The following is a 19,671-nucleotide window of genomic DNA, read 5'->3' as shown; positions in this document are numbered from 1 at the left end:
CAACGGAGCTATGTACAGGATCCATGGTACCGTTATCGCGTTGAGTATCTACTATCGCCCACTTGTGGTTTCGGTAATAACTAAGATAAATCTGGGTAGATAAAAAAGGGGACTTGTGAGTTTTTATGTACTGCTGTATTCTTTTTCTTAAGGCAAATACTCTATGATAAATTAATTATCACTATCAATTTGTGTGTATCGAGATATACTATAAGACTTTATAATTAAATATTTATAATAAAACTTATTTCATGTATATTGTTTAAATTGAAATTTAAATATATATATTTTGAAAGTCTCTTATATCGCATACAAGAAAAATTATATTTCATACAAATATTTATGAGAGAGAGATGTATCAGTGTATGATTGATATTTATAATTATTTATTTAAGTAAGATGTCTCAAATCAATGTAAGACAGAAGGGAGAAACGGCAGATATTTTGGCAAGATATCAGATCATATCAAACAAAGTTAAAAAGTAAGCAAATTTCACATGACTAATTCATTTTTGTTAAATTATTGGAACCATTTTTAAATCAATAAATTTTAGACGTTTTCTGAGAAAGCCTAATATTACAGAAGCTAGTGATCAGTTTTGTAAGTAGTATTATACTATTGTATTCGTCAACATTTTTTAGTATAGTTTTATAACAATTCTTTACATAGGTGCTTTAGCTGTTGAATGCGAACAAAAAGAATTATGGCAGTACGCAGGATTATGTTATTTAGCAGCAGCTAGATGTCATGGAACGTTAAAAAATGCTTCTTCTGAAATAAACTTGTTGATTAAAGCTGGTAGGCAGTTTTTAACTGCAGAAAAAAAAAATAATGATATCGGTTGTCCATCATTAGGACAAGAAAATATGGTGGTAAATAATTAATTATACATTAATTTTTTTCTACTTTTAATTGATATTTTAAGTCATAAGCATAAGGAAATATATTTCAGGCTGCAGTCAGCTGTTTCAGTCATTCTTCATTGCGTTGTAGCAATCAAATAGGATTTAATACATTATCTGCAGGACTGGCAATAGAATTAGCATTATCGTTAGGTGCCAATTCAGCTGGAATTCAACAATTACGAAAATCGATTGATACTTTTCCAACTCCAAAAAGTGTTAATACTTTGATTTCTTATTATATCGAACAAGGTAAAAAATTTGTTATATTGTATAAAAATTATAACTAGATATACATTATAATCATCTTTAAATATTAATTTCAGGTGATCATGTTGCTGCTTTAAACGTTCTTAACGAATTCGTCGAATTTGTAAAAGCTTACATTAATATCGGTATAAGAGGCAATTACAATGTTATTTTACGTCGGTAAATATATTTATATTATTTACACAATACTTTTTTTTTGTAACATATGAAGGTTCATTTATAATTTTAATTATAATATTTTTTAGATGTGAAATAACTAGAGTTCTTTTACTTTTAATTCTTCAACCGTCGCCTAAAAGGCTAGCACCGTCATTGGTGCAAGTTTTAGAGAAGTATACGTGGGTTGAGGAAGGTACAAACAATGGTTTGTATGCTTATTTCTTATTTAAAAATTATTGCATAAATTAAAGTCTTGAACTTGTATATATGTTAAAGAAAAATATTTAAACATTATAGGTCTTGATATGAGCGAGGATGAACTTTTATTACTGCAATCATTGGTACTTGCTTGTCAATCACGAGATTTTCAAGTATTATTTGAATTAGAGGGTGAATTATGGCCATATTTCAACACAGAACAAAAAGAATTATTGCATAAGTTAATTAGAGTATTGACATTACAGTAAATATGTGATAATTGTATATATATAAATATGTTTATGAATCAAATAACACATTTAATAAAGTCATAAACTTTCTTTTATTATTTTATTCCCTCATCATGATAAATATTGCAGACTTTAAATTTTCCGTAAACAATAATACGTTTCATAAAGGATAAATAATTAAAAAAAATTTCATTTTCCAATATCGTCTTTGAAGCATCTTTCGCAAGAATGGTGTTAGGAAGGTTGTGAAAGGAAGAACCTGTTATAACAGATTGTACGAATGGAAGAGTGAGAGTGTATGAGGATAGGTATAGTATACGATTTCGTATAATCGTGCAGGAGGCACTGTTCTTAGTTTCAGAGTATACTAAATTCTCCCTTCTTCAGTTGAAAAACGTAGACGTAACTGGAATACATTCAGTCATTAGATAAACGCGAAAGCATCCTCCACGATCCTTCGTCATTTAAAAAAAAATTATTTTTGTTAATATCTAATCGAGTGAAAAATAAATTATTTTACAAGGTAAAATCATTCAATCTTTTTATTTAAATATTTTTTAAACAATAGTGAAAACTACTAAAGTGATTAAAGTATTTATATTAATTCTGCAAATATTTAAGGGTAATACATTTTAATTATTAAAAAATAAAAATTCAATTTTTGGATTAATTCGTATATATATTTTCTAAATATTTCTTATATTTCTAATATAAATAAAATAAGTTCTTTATAAATTAAATCAACAGAGTCTTTTACTTTGTATTATTTAACAAAGAATGTCAAGGTTGCTGTAATATGATTCAAGTTTAAAAAACTATTTGATTGCGTTATAGTGTCACATATAGTACATTCCGTAGTTAATTACGATGCAGGAACGTAAACCATGAGCATTCGAGGAATACCGTTATATTTAAAAATACAATTGCGCAGTAGATCATTAAAAGATTCGAAATGATCCTCCAGATTTTTAAATTTTCATAGTCATTTTTCTCTCTTTTTCTTTTGCTTTTTTTATTAAAAACTTCTAATTATTGTTAATTAAAAGCATCCAATTATTTAAGAAAAACATTATATTATATACTTCCTACTAAAATTAAAATGGTTTATATCTATTTGTTGGATCATTCTAGGAATGATCTATTACGTGTGTCCTTGAACTTTCAACGTACACGTTTCCGAAGGTGATTGCCCGCAATTACGCGTAGAGTTGCACGATCGGCTTTGAAATATTTTCATATATTGTGATAACATTTATTTCTTCATTTATAATAAATACAATTGTTTAATTATAAATTGTTCTTTTTATTTTATTTTTAATATTATTATTATTACAGAGCTATGAGTGAAAATTGGAAGACAATATTTGTAACTGGGGGTGCTGGTTATATTGGTAGTCATTGTATTGTTGAACTTTTAGAATCTGGATATGATGTAGTAGCTATAGACAATTTTGCGAATAGCGTTGTAGAAGGTGAAGGTGAATCAGCTGCTCTTAAAAGAGTTGAAAAAATAACCGGAAAAAAAGTAATATTTTACAATTGTGATCTAATCAATAAAAACAACCTTGAAGAATTATTTAATAAGGTAAATGTTATCAACATAAAGTGATACTCATTGATATAGTATTCTTATTAATTTATATATTACTTTTTAGCATAAAATAGATTGTGTCATTCATTTTGCGGCAATAAAAGCAGTGGGTGAATCTATGCAAGTTCCACTTCATTATTATAAGAATAATATTATCGGTGCCATTAATTTATTAGAGGTAAGGGTATTTCATTATTATATACAATGATAAAACTGTGCGATTTAATTTATTGTAAAATAATTTAATATTTCTAGGTAATGAAAGCTGCTGGTTGCTTTCAATTAGTTTTTAGTAGTTCTTGTACAGTATATGGAGAACCAAATGAATTACCAATAACTGAAGAACATCCTACAGGAAATATAACTAATGTATATGGTCGTACTAAGTATTTTATTGAAGAGATGCTTAAAGATATATCAAGAGCAGAAAAGGTATCATTTTAATATGTATTTCTATTAAGAAAAGAAACATTATGTACAATTATTACAAATTGTATTATTTCTCAAAGTGAAACATTAATTTTATTTGACAGAGTTGGAATATAATCTCTTTAAGATACTTTAACCCAGTAGGTGCTCATCCTAGCGGATTAATAGGAGAAGACCCAACTAAACCATTCACAAATTTAATGCCATACATTGCACAAGTTGCATTAAGGCATAAATCTGAATTGACTATCTTTGGTGGTGATTACCCTACAAAGGATGGAACGGGTACAATATAAAGTTTATTATTTTTAGAAATTATTAAATAAACTTGTTTACTTATCAATTACTTGTTTTTTTTTTAGGAATTCGAGATTATATTCACGTAATGGATTTGGCATCTGGTCATGTAGCTGCTTTAAACGCTTTACATAAACAACATGTCAGACTAAAAATTTACAATTTAGGTACTGGACAAGGAGTATCCGTTCTTGAATTAATAAAAACATTTGAAAAAGTGACAGGCTCAACCGTCCCATATATTATAAAAGATAGGAGAGAAGGCGACATTGTTTCGATGTTCGCTAATACAGATTTAGCAAAGAAAGAACTTGGATGGAAAACTAAACATAATGTTGAACGAATGTGTAAGTGTTCTTTTTTTTATATATTCATTTCTATCATATATAAGAGTGAGAAATGCATATTAAATAATATATTTTAAATAAAGGTGAAGATTTTTGGAGGTGGCAAACCATGAATCCATATGGTTATCGTGCGCCAGTTAAAAATGGCGTTCATTATCATGTAAATAATACTACATAAACTTATAAAACTTGTATAATTAACAAATAAATAATTTATATATATATAATAATATTAATAATAATAATAAAAGTTTATCAACTTATATCACATTTTAAACATAATTGTTTAATTGCCCAAATAACTGGTAGTTATAATAATAATTATAGTTAATGCATATAACTATCTACTACTTCACAACTACTGCCACGCTTTCCGTGGCATCTTTATTATTTTTAACATGCTCTAGAATTGTATACAGAGAAAGATCTTGAAATTTTAACACCTCTAAACCCCAACTTGTCCATCCAGGCAACAAATATCTAGCAAAAATTTCTAAACACTTTGGCTCGCTAGGCAAATATTCTTTTATAACTTCTAAAATATTAGCAAAAGTTTTTGTTGATATAAATACTTGAAAAAAAAAATATTTACATTTGAAATACATCATAGTACTCACCTATAAGAGGTGGTTTATGCGAATGTACAGCACTTGGTACACTGATAATTAATTTACCATCTGGAATATTAACATTAATATCAGATGCGCATCCTAATATTATTAACTCATAAGGTTGTTTTCCAGGCGTTGAAGTAAAATTACAAATTGTATTACCCATTTGCGTTACCTGAAATATTTGGAAGTTCTAATGTATTTTACTGTTCATTGAAATATTAAGTAAATTTGTTTTGTTGCAATTATTGAACTTACTTTGACCCAATACCATTTTGCTTTATATGTAACACCCCAGGAAGGAAATATTTCATTAAAAATACTATTCAAATGACTGGGAGCATTGGTACACCAAATTGCTACAATACCATTTGAACATAATAATTTTCCAATGGGTATCTTGACTAATTCTTCATTATACATCATTTGGTAACTGTTATAAAGATATTAAATAAAATTTTGGCAATTTATAAGATGTTATAAATAATATTAAATAACTGCTATAATAATAATAATTAAAAGTAAAAATAAAAACATAATCAATAAAATATATACAAATATATATATATATATATATATATACAAATAGTATACGATCAAATGTTCGAGAGTGATTTTAACGACGAATAGTTGCATCTAAAATCTTATTTACCGATCTTTGTTTAGAAAACTGAGAACAGGATAAATATAACTAGTATATAAATTACTTGTTCTCATTAAAAGTGCTGATAGATATTTCGTTATTTTATTTTTTTTACTGGTTTATACTGAACCATACAAGATCACCTAGCTTCTACAGATTTGCTCTTTTTTCTTCTTATAGACTTGTTCCACCATGGGGGATCCAATAGTACAAAATCATACTGATTGTTCAACTCCATTTTCTGCGTCATGTTTCTGACATCGTAACAATAAAAGCTGCATTTTTTAGGAAATACATATTTCTTATATTGTGCCTCCCATATAATTGCTACATCAGAATTATTACAACCATATAAATTTTCTAATCTTTGATGAAATGTATCGGAGTAAAATTTCTCCGACGTTGAACGTGCTGCTTCATTGTTATCAATTGAAATATTATCACCGAATAATCCATTTAATTTGCCAGATGATATTAGTTTGTTGAATGCTTGTTGGATAAAATTTAACTATAAAATAGAAAAACATATGAAACATAATATAGAGCAATAACATCTTCAAAATAATTTTGAGCCTACTTCGTTTAAATGGTCCTGTGGAAGAAGTTTGTTTCGTTTACGTTTCCTAGTTTTGCTTGGTAAAGGATTTGCATTATCTTCCATGACACGTGCCAATTGATTTTGTCTCAAATATTGCGAATTAATTTCAAACAACATATTATTAAATGTTAAAGAATGCAATCCACTTTCTGTGTTAACACTTTGATAAACATTATTAAGATAATCTAAATGAGAAATAATCCAACCATCTGTACTAGAAAAAACTATGCTCATAATTAATTTTCCAATGAACATAAATATAATTTTAACCAGCTAATTATTTATACATATTTTATGACGTTTTATAAAATATATTAATTAAGATTGTTATTGATAATTAGAGAAAAATAGAAATGACACAGTTGCATAAACGAAAATGTCAGTCAATTTTAGTTACGCCCCACCCTTTTGCAAAATCACTTGATAACCCTTTACCAAAAAAGCTTAAGAAATTTGTCTCCATTAACTTTAATAATATCGACACCTTGTTTATATCGACGTGACAAACGATAATTACTTTACGGCGATCTAAAAAATCTTGCCATAGAATATTTATCAAATTAACCGGATAAAAAAGAAATGGAACAATATTGTTTATATTGTATGCAATATTTGGATAAGTACATTTTTCGTCTATCAGATGTCACTGGTACAGGAATAGTGGCGCAATCTGTAACTTTCATCTGAAATCTCGAATTTTACGGTGAAAGAATGGAGTAGAATGTAAAACCGGTTGGAGCCCATCTGGGGCCTGCTCAATTATCGAGATGTCAAAGTGTGAAAATATATTAATTTGAAATCATAATGTGGATGATAAGTGATATTTTGACGTTTCCCACGGTACGTCATTTTAATTAAACGATGTCAAGAAGATAAATTATGCCTCGAAAAGAAAACACGTAAGTTTCTGTCAAATTTCATTCACCATTGCTATATATCATTAAGGAAAAAAAGTTTCGTTTATGTACATAGTTCTGCAGAAAATTGTGCATTGAAAATCAACGATGTTAAAAGACTGGCAATAAACAATGATTTTTATATGGGTTAATAATTAAGAAAAATTGTTAAACTTATTTTTATCAATGATCATAGCAAAGTTGTCCTTCAGATTAATAATTGTTTTAGTAAAGCCAAAACATGGGAGCGAGACAGACGAAAACGAATGAATACATATTTCAAGACCTTGGCAGATCTCTTACCTCCTCATCAAGAAGGTCGCAAACGCAACAAAGTTGATATATTAATTCACGCATCAAAATATATCAAAGAACTTCATGTTCGTACTGAAGAATTATTCTTCGCTCATGCATCGGAAGCTCACAGTATGTATCAATATAATTTTTAATAGCATCATTGCTTACAAAAAAGTTGTACAGTTTTCTAACCAAAGTTAACCAAAAGTTTTTTGCTACAAAAAATGTTGTAAAGTTAAATATAAACATTATTATTTCTTTTTTTTATTCTTCCCTAGAAGAAGAATTAGCACGTTTGAAAAAACTTGTAACGTTATTATTCTCACGAACACAATTACTTTCAACCCTGCTTCAAGAAGCCGGAATATCTGTACCCGCAGAACCAGCTTTAGAAAGGATATCTCCATTAAAATGGTCAAACAAGATTAATGTAGAAGATATAGAAAAGTATTTTACAAAAGGTATAAAATGTATATATTTTATTATGTTTTTATATACAAAGTGTCTGAAGTTCTTCCAGCTAAATGGTGTCAAAATATTCTATGCAAGAAAATAAAACACAAATGTTTATAAACATATATATGTAGGAGACGGTAAGCGTTGCCGTCTTGTTAGCGTAGGGCGATAGGATTTTGTTAGATTAAGTAACCGGGGACAACGGACGAAATAAAGGACAGTTAGTATTGAGCGTTGTAAGAGAGAGGATCTGCATTTGTATTAATCATTAGAAATTGTAATTAAACTGTTTTTCCCATCAAAAATCCTACATATATATAATATTTTATCTTAAATTTCTAAATATTTTGCAGAAAAAACTTCAGAAAAAAAGAAAGAAAAATCAGCGGACAGTAAAGTGCCTTTAAATAAGAAATCCCCATCCCAAACATCTTCGAAAAAAGTTGTGGATGAATCTAATATTTCTAAAAACTCTTCTATAGAAAATCAAGAAAATCGTTTAAATTGTGTGAATAATAATGATAACGATTCTAATAATTTAGGCAATGATTCGCAAATTGAATGCAGAGAGAATAATGTTCAAATTGAGAAAGGTAATTTTTATAATAATATAAATATCATTTTTTATACAAACATTTTTATAAATTATTGATTTAGGTGAAATTTCTAAAAGTTTTGAAAACAACAGGCAGACTATCAAAAGCCGTAATGGTACGTATGCGTGTATATAATTTTTAATTATTCTATTTTTTTTAAATAATAAAATAAAATGTCTCCTTACAGTTGTACAAAAGATAGAAAATCGGAAAAAAATTAAGAAGAAATCGAAAATAAAAGATGCTAAGAAGCCTTCATCTATATGTATAAATAATTCTGTAACAAATTTAACACCGAGTACTTTAATTTTATCAGGTGGAAAACTGGTACCCTTGGTAACACCTATGACTTCTTTAACATCCAACATAATAGTCAATACGCAACCACAATCAGCAAATCCAATAATTCTTAGTAACGCTCAACAAAGTCAGATGATTGTTATGCAGCCTTTAGCAAATCACGTACAAAATTCAGTGGTTTCTATTCGAAAGCAGGGTGTTATAAACACCATGCAAAAGGTTACTTTAAACACAGTGCCGAGTATTAGATCTAATTTGGTTGTAGATTCGCAAAATTGGGCATCCAATGTTAAAAATATTATTAATTCAACACGAATAGGTGGTCATAAAGGTATTTTGCCAAAAGGAAAAGAAGTTACTAAAACAACTATGACTTACAAAGTTCCTATTCCAGCGATTCATAAAGAGAAAATAGATAAATATAAGGAAAGCTCTAATCGAAAAGAATCTGAAGGAAAATCTAAAATGAATAAAAACAATGTTAAAAGTATTAAAAGTACGTTGCTGGTGGAAGAAACAACAATGGAAAAAATAGTCAAAGAAAAAAGTACACAGTGTTTTAACGATAATGTGTCTACTGAAAAAATACCATATAAACGATGTTTAAGCATCGAAAATATATCTTCTGATGAACCAGAAGATAAAAAGCGGAAAGGAGATGATATAGATACCGTAACGGTATCTAGTTCTAGTATTACAAATTTTACAGCAACATGTAAATCTATTGAAAGTTTAAAGCATGTAATAGAAAAAATTGGAGAGAATTCAAATGAAATCCAAGACAAAAATCATACACCCGTAATGAAAAATAATGAAATTGTTATAGAATCAAATATTACAAATCCAAGTTCATTATCACCTAATAACACAGCCATTGAAAATACTCCTAGTTCTTCAGAACCAATAGTTAATATGAATTCGGATTATTCGCATAATGAAGAGAAAAGTGTAGAAAATAAAGTTGTATCGCCGCAAGGTTCTCCAACCAATAATTCATCTGAATTAAATGGAACAAATGATGCAATAATAAGACCTTCACCTGAAACTGGATATGATATTCCTGTAGACAACGAAGTAGAAAAAATTGTTAATACTACAGAATCATCAAATATAAAATCAACTTTACCTGAAGTTGCTGAAACAGTACAAAGTACAGTAGAATCTGAACGAATAAAAGAAGTGTGTAACTTAGGAACTCAATTCGATAGTCTTTTACGTGTAAATGCCAAAGGTCCTGAAATGTTAGAAGGAACAGTAAATTTAGAAAGCAGCAAGATTCTTTTAAATTTGGATACAAACACGACCACTTCGATGAAACCTGAAACAAGTACGGCCATTATTCAAACATCGGCAATAACAACATCAACTTCATTAAATTCAGTAAATATTCAAAACGATGATATCAAATTGATTAGACCGTTGAAAGAAGATATATCTAAATGCTTACCTTATAATGCAGAAAATAGTTTCATTCCAATTAATAGTAGAGCAGAAGCACTTCATTCTGATTTATCAAATGATATATTTGCTTCTCTGCAAGTACCCTCTAATTCACATAATACTGAATCGTTATCACCTACAGCAGCTTTCTTGATGGCATTTCCGCTAGTGTCATCTTTAAATGGAAAAACTGAAGTTCTTGATGAAGAAATGAAAGAAGATTTTAAATATCATAGTCAAACACCACCTATGCTCTTACAGATTGGTAGTATGGAACCAAATAGCTTCAAAGTTAGAGTATCGTCACCCCCAATCTTTGAAACGGTAACTGAGAAATGTTTAAAACCAACATGTGAGAACAAAAAAGATATTGTTACACCTACAAGCGTAAATATTCATCCGGAAATCATGCTTCCTAATGTTTGTACATCGACGGCAAGAGTTGTACCAAAAATTGTAAGTGAGGAAACACTTAAAGAACCATACAAAGTCATACAATCTGCATTACCACCAATTTTAGAAAAATCAACAGATTTAACTAATACTTATTCTCATGCATCTTCCACATATTCTAATGTAAATTCATCACCGGTCACATCAAATACTACTTGTACAAATAAAGATTGTCAAAAGCAAACAACTACAATATTTCAGAATAACACAGAATCTATCGCAACCGAAAATACAGTATCTCAGGCACATATCACTGGCACATCAATAATAAATAAAAGTATCGACAGGAATCCTGCAATACGAACTTCCGATTATAATAATGTTCAGTATTCTGACACGCAAAGTTTTTTGCCAAATTATCCAACTATAACAAATAGCAACCAAAGAGCATTGCAAGAAAATACATCTACTTTTATAGATACTTCTACAGCAGAAGATTCAGGTACCATCGGATCATCGCGAAATATCATGAATGACATATCCCAAATGTCACTTGCTTCTTGCCTCAACAATATTACAACCACGACTACTTCATCATCTACAAGTTTAGGGTCATTACAAACTGATTATACGCCACAAATAAAAGAAAAAGATCCACAAGAACGACAACATGCAGCTTATGTTGCTCAGAATAAAGAGTCTCTCATTGATACTACATTGGTACCTAATCATCGTCTTGATTATGGTGAAGTTCATGAATCACTTCCTACACCATCTCAAAATTTACAGCAGAACTATAATACTGCACATACTAAAGATCCATCAACAACCCCAATTCTTTCTTCTCAAGGAATTCAATCTGTTTATAATACACATACAAAAGAATCAAATTGTATTGCCGTATCACATAATTCACAGCAGACATTTGATATTCATCAAAAAGATCACATGGATCAGCATTCTCATACTGAATATTGCAAGGATCAGAACAAAAGTTTATCATGCAAAAATTCTATATCATATTCTTCAGGAAATGAAAATGAGCGTTCATCTCACAATCAAAATTATACGAAATTAAATAAAGATTCTAATAATGAGAGCAATAACAACATAGAACAAGGTACAAAAATAAACACTGTCTTAAGAACAAAACAGCAAGAACATTCTGATGAAAGACGTGATACGAATTATGTATCTACAAAAAAAGTTGATATTGATCCATTTGGGCAAACATTTTCATATGGAGTTAAATCATCAATAACTACGCAACCAAATCAAGCTGATGTAAATCCTAATGTCGTTACAATGTTTCAAGAAAAACATAACACATCAAATTATACTCCTTTTTCTAATAAAGACATTAAAAAAGTGAGTACTAATACAACAAATTCTATAACGAGTAAATCTCTTATTCAAGATACACCTACGTTGCTTTATACTCAGCAACAAATGCCTTCTTTTGTGGCAACATCCAATTACGAACAGAGTACTATAACAGATAATAATACAAAATCAATGACAACAGTTGCTCATAATTCATCCAATTTCAGTATCCTTTCATGGACAACATTTTCACCAGTTGGTGGATGTGGTAATAATAATCCAGTACAATTTGAACAAGGATCTCACCCGAACGATAATACAGAGGGAAAAACGATTTGTGAAAATTATAATTATGTCCCCTTGCACAAAGAAAATTCAGGCTTTTCTGATGTTTTAACAACTGATACTTATTCAACTCATCCAAATGTGAGTGGTATTGATAAATTAAGGATGAAATCAGATGTGGATACACAAAAGCCTCCCTTTGTAGATGTTTCAAAAAATAGAAACTTACAATCTACTGCATCATCATCAGCAACTAAACCAAATCGTTTGCAAAATCAAACTCAAACATCAAATAACAATGATTACAAATTTAGTACGGAAAATAAAAGTAAATCAAAATATGAAATAAATTCTGATTATATACCAACAGAATATTCCAGCATAAGTGAGCAAACACAACAATCATCGCAACAACATGGACAAAAGAATCATCAAAGCTTATCTGCTAAACAAGATAAATCAACATATCCAATATCAAGCTATGATTCTCATATTAATTTTGATGTACCAGAAATTAGTACGCAATTAAAATATTCAATTGAGACTTATGTTGGAGCTAATTTTAAATATGTTGATAAAATACAACAACACGGTCAACATAGATATCAGCTTTTAAATCAAACTCAGGTACCTTTGTTACAACAAGGAAGTACTACTTACAATAGCGATGTGAATAAACATAGACAGCAGCAACAAAGTAGTAACAAATTAAAAAACAATCAACAACAACATGCGATTAGAGCTCCAGTTAATTGGATGATGACACCGGAATTTAAACATAATACAAGTATTACAGATATTATTTTTCCACCAATCGGTAAAGAATTGGAATTTTGTCAAAACAATCTTTTCACTCAAACGCCATCTTACAATCAAAGTACTCCAAATCAATTTTACAATAATTATGATGTTACAGCGCATAGTTTTTCTAATTTATCAATGTTGCAAAGTGAGCAAAAAAGGCCTACTGAGGCATTTTATTCAGAGGAGCAACCTTTTTCTTGGTCACCAACTAAAAATCCTGTTCATAATGTAGAACAGAATCTTGGACAACATAGTATAAAAGCTATAGATCAGCATGCCGTTTCGTCTACATTATCAACATTAGTAAGTGATTTGGATCTAGGAACGAATGTATCAGAGAAGCAAAACTTTTTACTTGGACAAGTACCGCCAAGAGTTTTGGTAGAACAGAATAAAGAATTGATCAGAGATAAAGAAGAAAATGTTCTTGGACGAGATTTCCACACAGTTTTGAGTACACAAAGTGTTCCACATTCGGCACAAGGATCGTCTTTTTTATCAGTAAGTCAGTTAGTAGAACAAGAAAAGGCAGAAAAAACCCAGCAACAACATTACCATTTACACCATCATCATCCGCATCAACATCAACATCCTCATCATCATCAACAACAACAACAACAACAGCAACAACAGCAGCAGCAACAACAGCAGCAACAACAACAACAACAACAGCAACAACAGCATCAGCAACAACAGCAGCAACAGCAACAGCAGCAGCAACAGCAACAGCAACAGCAGCAGCAACAACAACAGCAACAGCAACAAACGAGTAGGAAGCATCAAAGAAAAAATAATGTTACTCCTAGAGGTAATAATAAACGACAAATAGATATTCGAAAGCAAACTTCAACAAATGATCAACTTCATCAAAGACACGAAGAACAGAAAACATCGAGCCATACGTTCTCAGAGCAAGCTTATCAGCATCAGCAAAAGTATCAACAAAATAATGCTTATTGGAGAAATAGAAATTGTAAAAGCAATTATACAGCTGAAGCATTAATTAGTTCAAATACTAATATCAATGATGCTAATCACCAGGACAAGCATACATCCACAAAGCTTATTTCTAGTCATTCACAAAATAAATTCCAAAGTAGCCTACCAACCAGTGATACTGTGATGCCACTTAACTATTTTTCAAATACAGATGACAATACAGGATATGGGCAAATGGTTAATCAGAATTTTAATTCTTATACATATTCATCAAATGCTAATATCTATCCTACTTCGACTTTTATAACTAGTATACCAAATACATCTAGCAGCTATATGATGCCATTGCATGAAAATACGGATTATATGGAAGTAAATACTTTCTTATTACCAAATACACCAATAACAACAGCAACATCTACTTCTACCACTTCAACAATTAATGTATCTACAAGTGCGACTTCACAAAAACATCAAAATTATGGGAAACATCAAAACTGTGATAAACGCTCCTATGCATCAACTGCAAAGAAGGGTAAAAGAAAAGGTGTAGATGGAACAATACAAAATATTGAATTCCCTCTTGTTAACATGAATTCACCTCTAGAAGATTATCATCAGTCGAATTCATTTTTACCACCTTTGCCACATGCAAATTCTCTTTATCAGAATCATCCACAAACAAACATGTATACAAAGGCTGTAAATAGTTTGCCACCACCACCATCCGTTGCTGGGAATCAAAATGTGCCTACAATAACACCTGCTGGTTTTTCCGTAAATCCAAATATTCCTAGAGTTCGACTTGTCACAAGTAATTCAGTGACCATGTCTCATCACCCATCTGGAACCAGTCTCACCAATTTCAATTTAAGTACAATTTTTCCTGAAATGAATGACAAAGTATGTTAAAACATTATCATTTATTTTAGTTATAAAATTTTTTGTTGAAACCTGTAAATGTATTCTCTCTTTTTTTTACTTTTTACTTTTTAGATAACTGGGTACAAATCTACTAGTGATATTCCACCTGGTCCATCTCAATTATCTAATCATGGATCGGTACCTTATGCACAACGAATAAATTACACAAATTCTTTATGTCATTTACCTCAGGTCAGAGCATTAATAATGATTTTATTTAATAATAAGCCTACTATAAATTTAAGTTTAATAATCAAATGTGTGTATGATATAAACAGATTATTTAAAGTATTAAATACACAGATAAGAGTATTTAGAGAGTATTAGAAATATAAGTATAAATAGATTATTTAAAGTATTAAATACACAATAAAATGTGTATAATATAAACAGATGTGTGTGACATTTCATTTCAATTATTTTAATTTCATATCGTAACAAAATGTCTTTTTAGGTATCAGAAACTATGCAGTTTAGTAACGATGTAACTTCCGTTACATCTCGTTCTCCATCTACAGGTTCAGCTCCTCCACCACCTCCACCACCACCGTTACCACCATCGGGAGTAATTCATTATAAAAATGTATAATAATGTTTATAGTTTAGCATTAATTAATGAATGTTATTTTATCAAGTACAAATGTATATATGTAAATATAACATATATAGGTAAAAATTAAATAAACAAATTATTTGGAAGAAGAAATTTTTATTTGTTTCTCTCTGCTTATATATTTGCTGAAATAACATTTGTTATTTGAGTTTTTCTAAAAGTAACCATATTACAAATCTTATTCAACGATTTATATACAATAATTGGCTATTATTATTCTAACGAAAATGAATTGTGTATAATTAATATCTTTAAGTATTAGTACAATTATATTATTTTATAAAAATGTAATGAATTTAACTTTTCATATACATATGTTTACATATTTATAAATATATATAGATACAACAGCGTTATATCATATTATTACTTGGAGGTTTTAGTGGTATTTTACCAACTATAAATTCGTTTGCTAAATACATAATCTTTTCCTCATCAGTTAACTGTAATTCTTCAGAATAAGTAATATCATCAGTAGGAGTAGTTTTTTGTGCAAATGAGAACAGTGATTTTTCATTAGATTGATTTGCAACAAGCGATTCATTTACTGTTCCAATTTGATTGTGAGCTGCGCCATTAAATGGTGAATTAGTTTGTTGTGAAATAAATGGATTGGTTGTAGTAGTTGTGGCTGTTGTACTCGTTTGCATAAAAGAAGAAGTAAAACCTCCAAACGTAGGTACAATAAAAGGTGATGATGTTATATTTGTATTACCATTAAAGCTTGTTCCTGTTGTAACTCCAAATGGCATGGTAGATGAAGTAACTGTGTTGCTTAATGGATTGGTTGCATTTGTTATACCAAATGTTGGCCTTGCAATGGCATATGTTGTACTTTTAGTATCAGTTTGCGAGTTTACTGTACCGAAAGGCGCAACACTGGTCGTTGTTGCTGCCGAGGCAAATGAAGCTGTATTTGTTGCTGGCATAACAGCTAAAGCATTCTGAGGAACTCCAAAATTGCCTACATTACTTGTAGTTTTTGTAACATTAAAAACATTAGTTCCTTGACTCGCAGGAACAAAGTTCGATGAGGCAATAAATCTACCGAAAATGTTATCACTAGGCACTTGTGTATCTTTGTTAAATGTTTGACCTCCAAAAATAGATGGACTAGAATTGTTTGTAAATGATCCAGCATTTGCTCCAAATGCTGGTGTACCTCCAAATACTGTAGTAGTCTTTGACTGTCCAAAAATACTTGTTGAATTAGTAGACATATTTCCTGATGATGTAGTTGATCCTCCAAAGATAGAATTTGATGTTTGTATAGCAGAAGATTCTCCAAATGGACCATTGGTAGATGGTTTATTTTCACCAAACAAGGATGTATTTGATTGAGGCGTATAAAATAAAGAATTGGAAGGTACTACTGTTCCACTATCAAATACTGAAGTTGTTGTCTGCTGTGATGTACTTGGTCTGGCAAAAACATTAGTGGTTTGAGTGGTAGTACCAAAATTGCTAGGTTGGCCAAATATTGCTTGCGATGTTGCAGCACCAAAAATAGAATTGTTCGCAACTGTACCAAATGCTTGATTATTTTGTCCATTACCAAATACAGGAGTATTCGTAGTACCACCAAATACTGAATTTGAATTAGTTACATTAGGAAATGTCAATGCGTTGTTACCAAAAGTTGAACTAGCACCAAACAAAGATACTGAATTGTTCGTTCTTGTAAATGGAGATGGATTATTATTCACTGAACCAAAACCTTGACCAAATGTATTATTTTGATTAACAAATGTTTCAGTACCAAACACATTAGTAGTTGTACTAATATTAATTAACATTTGTGAATTTGCAAAAGAGAAGTTTGACATATCTGATGTTCCATTGTTAAATCTATTACCTAAAAGTTTTTTCTTCAAAAAAAAAAAAAAAAAGAAGAAAAAGGAAAAACAACTTCATTAACAAGTACTTATAATGAATAATTAGATTATGAATGTTTATGTAAATATAATATATCTAATAGTAACAAAATATCCAAGCTTGTAAGAAATATTCTGTAAAAATATATATATTCATAAACATACACAATTTCTTTGTATAGCAGAAGAAGAAATATTCTGTAAAAATATATATATTCATAAACATACACAATTTCTTTATAAATTTTTTAATATGATTATAAATAAAACAATTAACAGCATTACTTACCAACATTTCTAAAGTTTCTTGCGTAGGATATTTTAAAGCTTCACGTTTTGTTTGCATATCCTGACATAGTTGTTGAAAGCGAAGTTTCTATAAGCAAAAATTAATGATACAGATCATATATATATAGCAGTAAATACATTATTCAAAGATTAGTAAATAAATTAATTGATTAATTTATTAATTTATTTACTGCCTGTTCAACGACACCATTTTTTTGTGCTTGATACATTTCCCATCTAACTTCTTCAGGTGACACATCCTCCATGCCAGGTATAGTAGGTCGATCTCTGAATGGTGCAAAACATGATAATAACCATTGGCCACCCATCTCTGCACAAAGTACTTCGCGTGCAATAACAACCCTAATATAAGATTAATTTTCATTAGAAGATATACATATTTATGCAAAATTAAAATGTTTTTGTTTTTTTCTATCACTTACGCTGTCTTATTCTCATCATTGATATTGTTAACATTTACTGCAAAGAAAGAAAACAAAAACAAATTAATCGTATAATAATAATAATATATTAAAAAATATAACAATTTTTTACTTACCAAAGCTACTATAATGTTCATATTGACAATATTGTCCATTACGACAATTGCCTTGGCGATAAAACTTACAGGCTGGCATCATATCACTGAAGTAGTATAAATTTCAATAACAAAATTCGTAGTAAGTGAACACTGTGATGTAAACAATTCTAACTTATTAAGACATATGCTGTATAAAACTAAAAATATATTAATAGACATTTCTCCACGTATAAAAGAAATAATAGAAAGATAGACAAGAAACGAAAAGAAATCCCATGAGATCTACAGATACAATAACAAGATTTTTAAAATTTATTTAAACCTATAAGTAAAACAAGCTTTTAATTGTCTCATCAGTTTATTCTACATAACCTCTTGCACTATAACAACATGTGAAACTTGTGATATACTTTTCGGCCAAAATATTAGAGGCTCGAAATATAGCATCGAATATGGCGCGAATTTAATCATAGTGCAAAGGATTAATGATAAAGTGACGATACACACTAAACGTATTAACTTTTTGTTTTAATAACTTTCAAATAATGTTGATTCTGATAAATATATATATGGGATTCCCCCCGAAAGGATATCTAACGAACACAAAATAGAAATTCCGATAATTTTGATGATAGGTTCTTTGAGGAAGGAAACCTCTCTTCACGGAAATACAATATATTCTGATAAATGAACTACAAAAATAATGATACAGTAACACGTACTCGCTGCTTGACTACTAGAGGATAACTGTCTTCTTCGGTCTTTGTCTCGCCGTAAAACACTCTATTACTATTTTACTGTTTACATTATTCAATCTCTATCTCATTCCCTCTTACATCCAAACTTTCACACTTTTTATCTCACGCATTAAAAGCTATTAATATAATATTATTAATAAGTAAGGTTATAATTCATGAATAATGCATGTGGTTATATGCATGAAACTATATACAAGGAGAACGAACGCAGTGTTATAAATGTGTCTACGTATATGCAATATGAAAAGATGATTTCTATTGCACTAGAGAGCGCGTCGATTCGATGGGTCAGATTTTTCAAATATATATAGTTGTACCACACACACACACACACACAAAACAAATAACAAAACACACATACACACATCTAAACTTCCGAACATCATCGCCGCCCTTGTGGAGAATTATCGTACCCGACGTTTCCTGATGTTCAACGACACAAATTCGATGAGAACGCGTATCGCATTCGTTCTTCTTACATATATGCTTCGTGGTTATATGTTTGAATAAAAGGAAGAAAAATAGAGATATTGTTGCATTCTTTTAGTAATAACATATGTCATATATTAAATAAAAAAATAATAATATATTAAATGAATATAAATAATAATATTTATAATATTAATATATTGATAAAACATAACATT

General features: G+C 29.7%; 5 protein-coding genes across 10 annotated transcripts; 3 read left to right on the top strand and 2 right to left on the bottom strand.

Moving 5' to 3' along the window:
* The first annotated feature begins 94 nt into the window (after positions 1-94).
* Positions 95-1,862, top strand: LOC106783651 (factor VIII intron 22 protein-like). Its single transcript, XM_014742363.1, has 7 exons — positions 95-482; positions 555-601; positions 671-873; positions 954-1,155; positions 1,230-1,332; positions 1,419-1,537; positions 1,630-1,862. Exons 1-7 carry the CDS (start codon positions 400-402, stop codon positions 1,797-1,799), a joined length of 927 nt encoding a protein of 308 aa, XP_014597849.1. The 5' UTR covers positions 95-399; the 3' UTR covers positions 1,800-1,862.
* A 183-nt stretch (positions 1,863-2,045) lies between these two features.
* On the top strand, positions 2,046-4,683 carry LOC106783652 (UDP-glucose 4-epimerase-like). The gene is made up of 7 exons (XM_014742364.1): positions 2,046-2,304; positions 3,117-3,366; positions 3,437-3,550; positions 3,628-3,804; positions 3,906-4,086; positions 4,164-4,445; positions 4,529-4,683. Exons 2-7 carry the CDS (start codon positions 3,121-3,123, stop codon positions 4,621-4,623), a joined length of 1,095 nt encoding a protein of 364 aa, XP_014597850.1. The 5' UTR covers positions 2,046-2,304; positions 3,117-3,120; the 3' UTR covers positions 4,624-4,683.
* A 107-nt stretch (positions 4,684-4,790) lies between these two features.
* Positions 4,791-6,922, bottom strand: LOC106783668 (methyltransferase-like protein 4). The gene is made up of 5 exons (XM_014742418.1): positions 6,277-6,922; positions 5,843-6,207; positions 5,315-5,489; positions 5,063-5,231; positions 4,791-4,980 (listed from the first exon to the last, which is right to left on the bottom strand). Exons 1-5 carry the CDS (start codon positions 6,550-6,552, stop codon positions 4,793-4,795), a joined length of 1,173 nt encoding a protein of 390 aa, XP_014597904.1. The 5' UTR covers positions 6,553-6,922; the 3' UTR covers positions 4,791-4,792.
* Positions 6,923-6,974: 52 nt separating this feature from the next.
* On the top strand, positions 6,975-15,571 carry LOC106783666 (uncharacterized threonine-rich GPI-anchored glycoprotein PJ4664.02-like). 4 transcript variants are annotated; one of them, XM_014742413.1, is made up of 9 exons: positions 6,978-7,196; positions 7,423-7,619; positions 7,769-7,951; positions 8,300-8,539; positions 8,604-8,657; positions 8,730-13,734; positions 13,861-14,929; positions 15,023-15,142; positions 15,405-15,571. In XM_014742413.1, exons 1-9 carry the CDS (start codon positions 7,177-7,179, stop codon positions 15,537-15,539), a joined length of 7,023 nt encoding a protein of 2,340 aa, XP_014597899.1. In that variant the 5' UTR covers positions 6,978-7,176; the 3' UTR covers positions 15,540-15,571. The 4 variants fall into 4 exon arrangements, with proteins under 4 accessions (XP_014597898.1, XP_014597897.1, XP_014597896.1 ...); XM_014742412.1 differs by lacking the exon at positions 13,861-14,929 and having other exon boundaries at positions 6,975-7,196; positions 7,428-7,619; positions 8,730-13,588; positions 15,405-15,550; XM_014742411.1 differs by lacking the exon at positions 13,861-14,929 and having other exon boundaries at positions 6,975-7,196; positions 7,772-7,951; positions 8,730-13,588; positions 15,405-15,550.
* Positions 15,572-15,645: 74 nt separating this feature from the next.
* Positions 15,646-19,591, bottom strand: LOC106783667 (nuclear pore complex protein NUP98A-like). 3 transcript variants are annotated; one of them, XM_014742414.1, is made up of 6 exons: positions 18,989-19,591; positions 18,285-18,370; positions 18,169-18,205; positions 17,917-18,088; positions 17,727-17,813; positions 15,646-17,431 (listed from the first exon to the last, which is right to left on the bottom strand). In XM_014742414.1, the coding sequence occupies exons 2-6, from the start codon at positions 18,364-18,366 to the stop codon at positions 15,917-15,919; spliced, it is 1,893 nt and encodes a 630-aa protein (XP_014597900.1). In that variant the 5' UTR covers positions 18,367-18,370; positions 18,989-19,591; the 3' UTR covers positions 15,646-15,916. The 3 variants fall into 3 exon arrangements, with proteins under 3 accessions (XP_014597900.1, XP_014597901.1, XP_014597903.1); XM_014742415.1 differs by lacking the exon at positions 18,989-19,591 and having other exon boundaries at positions 18,285-18,973; XM_014742417.1 differs by lacking the exons at positions 18,169-18,205; positions 18,285-18,370; positions 18,989-19,591 and having other exon boundaries at positions 17,934-18,086.
* Positions 19,592-19,671: the final 80 nt, after the last annotated feature.

Source organism: Polistes canadensis, unplaced genomic scaffold (assembly GCF_001313835.1).
Source record: "Polistes canadensis isolate GaletaPanama2010 unplaced genomic scaffold, ASM131383v1 scaffold_24, whole genome shotgun sequence".
Lineage (NCBI taxonomy): Eukaryota > Metazoa > Arthropoda > Insecta > Hymenoptera > Vespidae > Polistes > Polistes canadensis.
The sequence above is the reverse complement of the archived record's forward strand: the minus strand, read 5'-3'. Positions and strand labels throughout refer to the sequence as shown.

Excerpts from the sequence above, each read along its gene's own strand:
- LOC106783651 (XM_014742363.1), top strand. The coding sequence starts at position 400 with ATGTCTCAAATCAATGTAAGACAGAAGGGAGAAACGGCAGATATTTTG. Across the intron at positions 1,156-1,229 it reads TTCTTATTATATCGAACAAG|GTGATCATGTTGCTGCTTTA; the intron begins GTAAAAAATTTG and ends TATTAATTTCAG. Across the intron at positions 1,333-1,418 it reads TACAATGTTATTTTACGTCG|ATGTGAAATAACTAGAGTTC; the intron begins GTAAATATATTT and ends AATATTTTTTAG.
- LOC106783652 (XM_014742364.1), top strand. The coding sequence starts at position 3,121 with ATGAGTGAAAATTGGAAGACAATATTTGTAACTGGGGGTGCTGGTTAT. Across the intron at positions 3,551-3,627 it reads GTGCCATTAATTTATTAGAG|GTAATGAAAGCTGCTGGTTG; the intron begins GTAAGGGTATTT and ends TAATATTTCTAG. Across the intron at positions 3,805-3,905 it reads ATATATCAAGAGCAGAAAAG|AGTTGGAATATAATCTCTTT; the intron begins GTATCATTTTAA and ends TTTATTTGACAG.
- LOC106783668 (XM_014742418.1), bottom strand. The coding sequence starts at position 6,552 with ATGTTCATTGGAAAATTAATTATGAGCATAGTTTTTTCTAGTACAGAT. Across the intron at positions 5,490-5,842 it reads AGCAAATCTGTAGAAGCTAG|TTACCAAATGATGTATAATG; the intron begins GTGATCTTGTAT and ends TCTTTATAACAG. Across the intron at positions 5,232-5,314 it reads CAAAATGGTATTGGGTCAAA|GTAACGCAAATGGGTAATAC; the intron begins GTAAGTTCAATA and ends CAAATATTTCAG.
- LOC106783666 (XM_014742413.1), top strand. The coding sequence starts at position 7,177 with ATGCCTCGAAAAGAAAACAC. Across the intron at positions 8,540-8,603 it reads TAATGTTCAAATTGAGAAAG|GTGAAATTTCTAAAAGTTTT; the intron begins GTAATTTTTATA and ends TTATTGATTTAG. Across the intron at positions 13,735-13,860 it reads CAACAGCAGCAGCAACAACA|GAAGCATCAAAGAAAAAATA; the intron begins GCAGCAACAACA and ends ACAAACGAGTAG.
- LOC106783667 (XM_014742414.1), bottom strand. The coding sequence starts at position 18,366 with ATGATGCCAGCCTGTAAGTTTTATCGCCAAGGCAATTGTCGTAATGGA. Across the intron at positions 18,206-18,284 it reads TGAACATTATAGTAGCTTTG|TAAATGTTAACAATATCAAT; the intron begins GTAAGTAAAAAA and ends CTTTCTTTGCAG. Across the intron at positions 17,432-17,726 it reads AAGAAACTTTAGAAATGTTG|AAAAAACTTTTAGGTAATAG; the intron begins GTAAGTAATGCT and ends TTTTTTTTGAAG.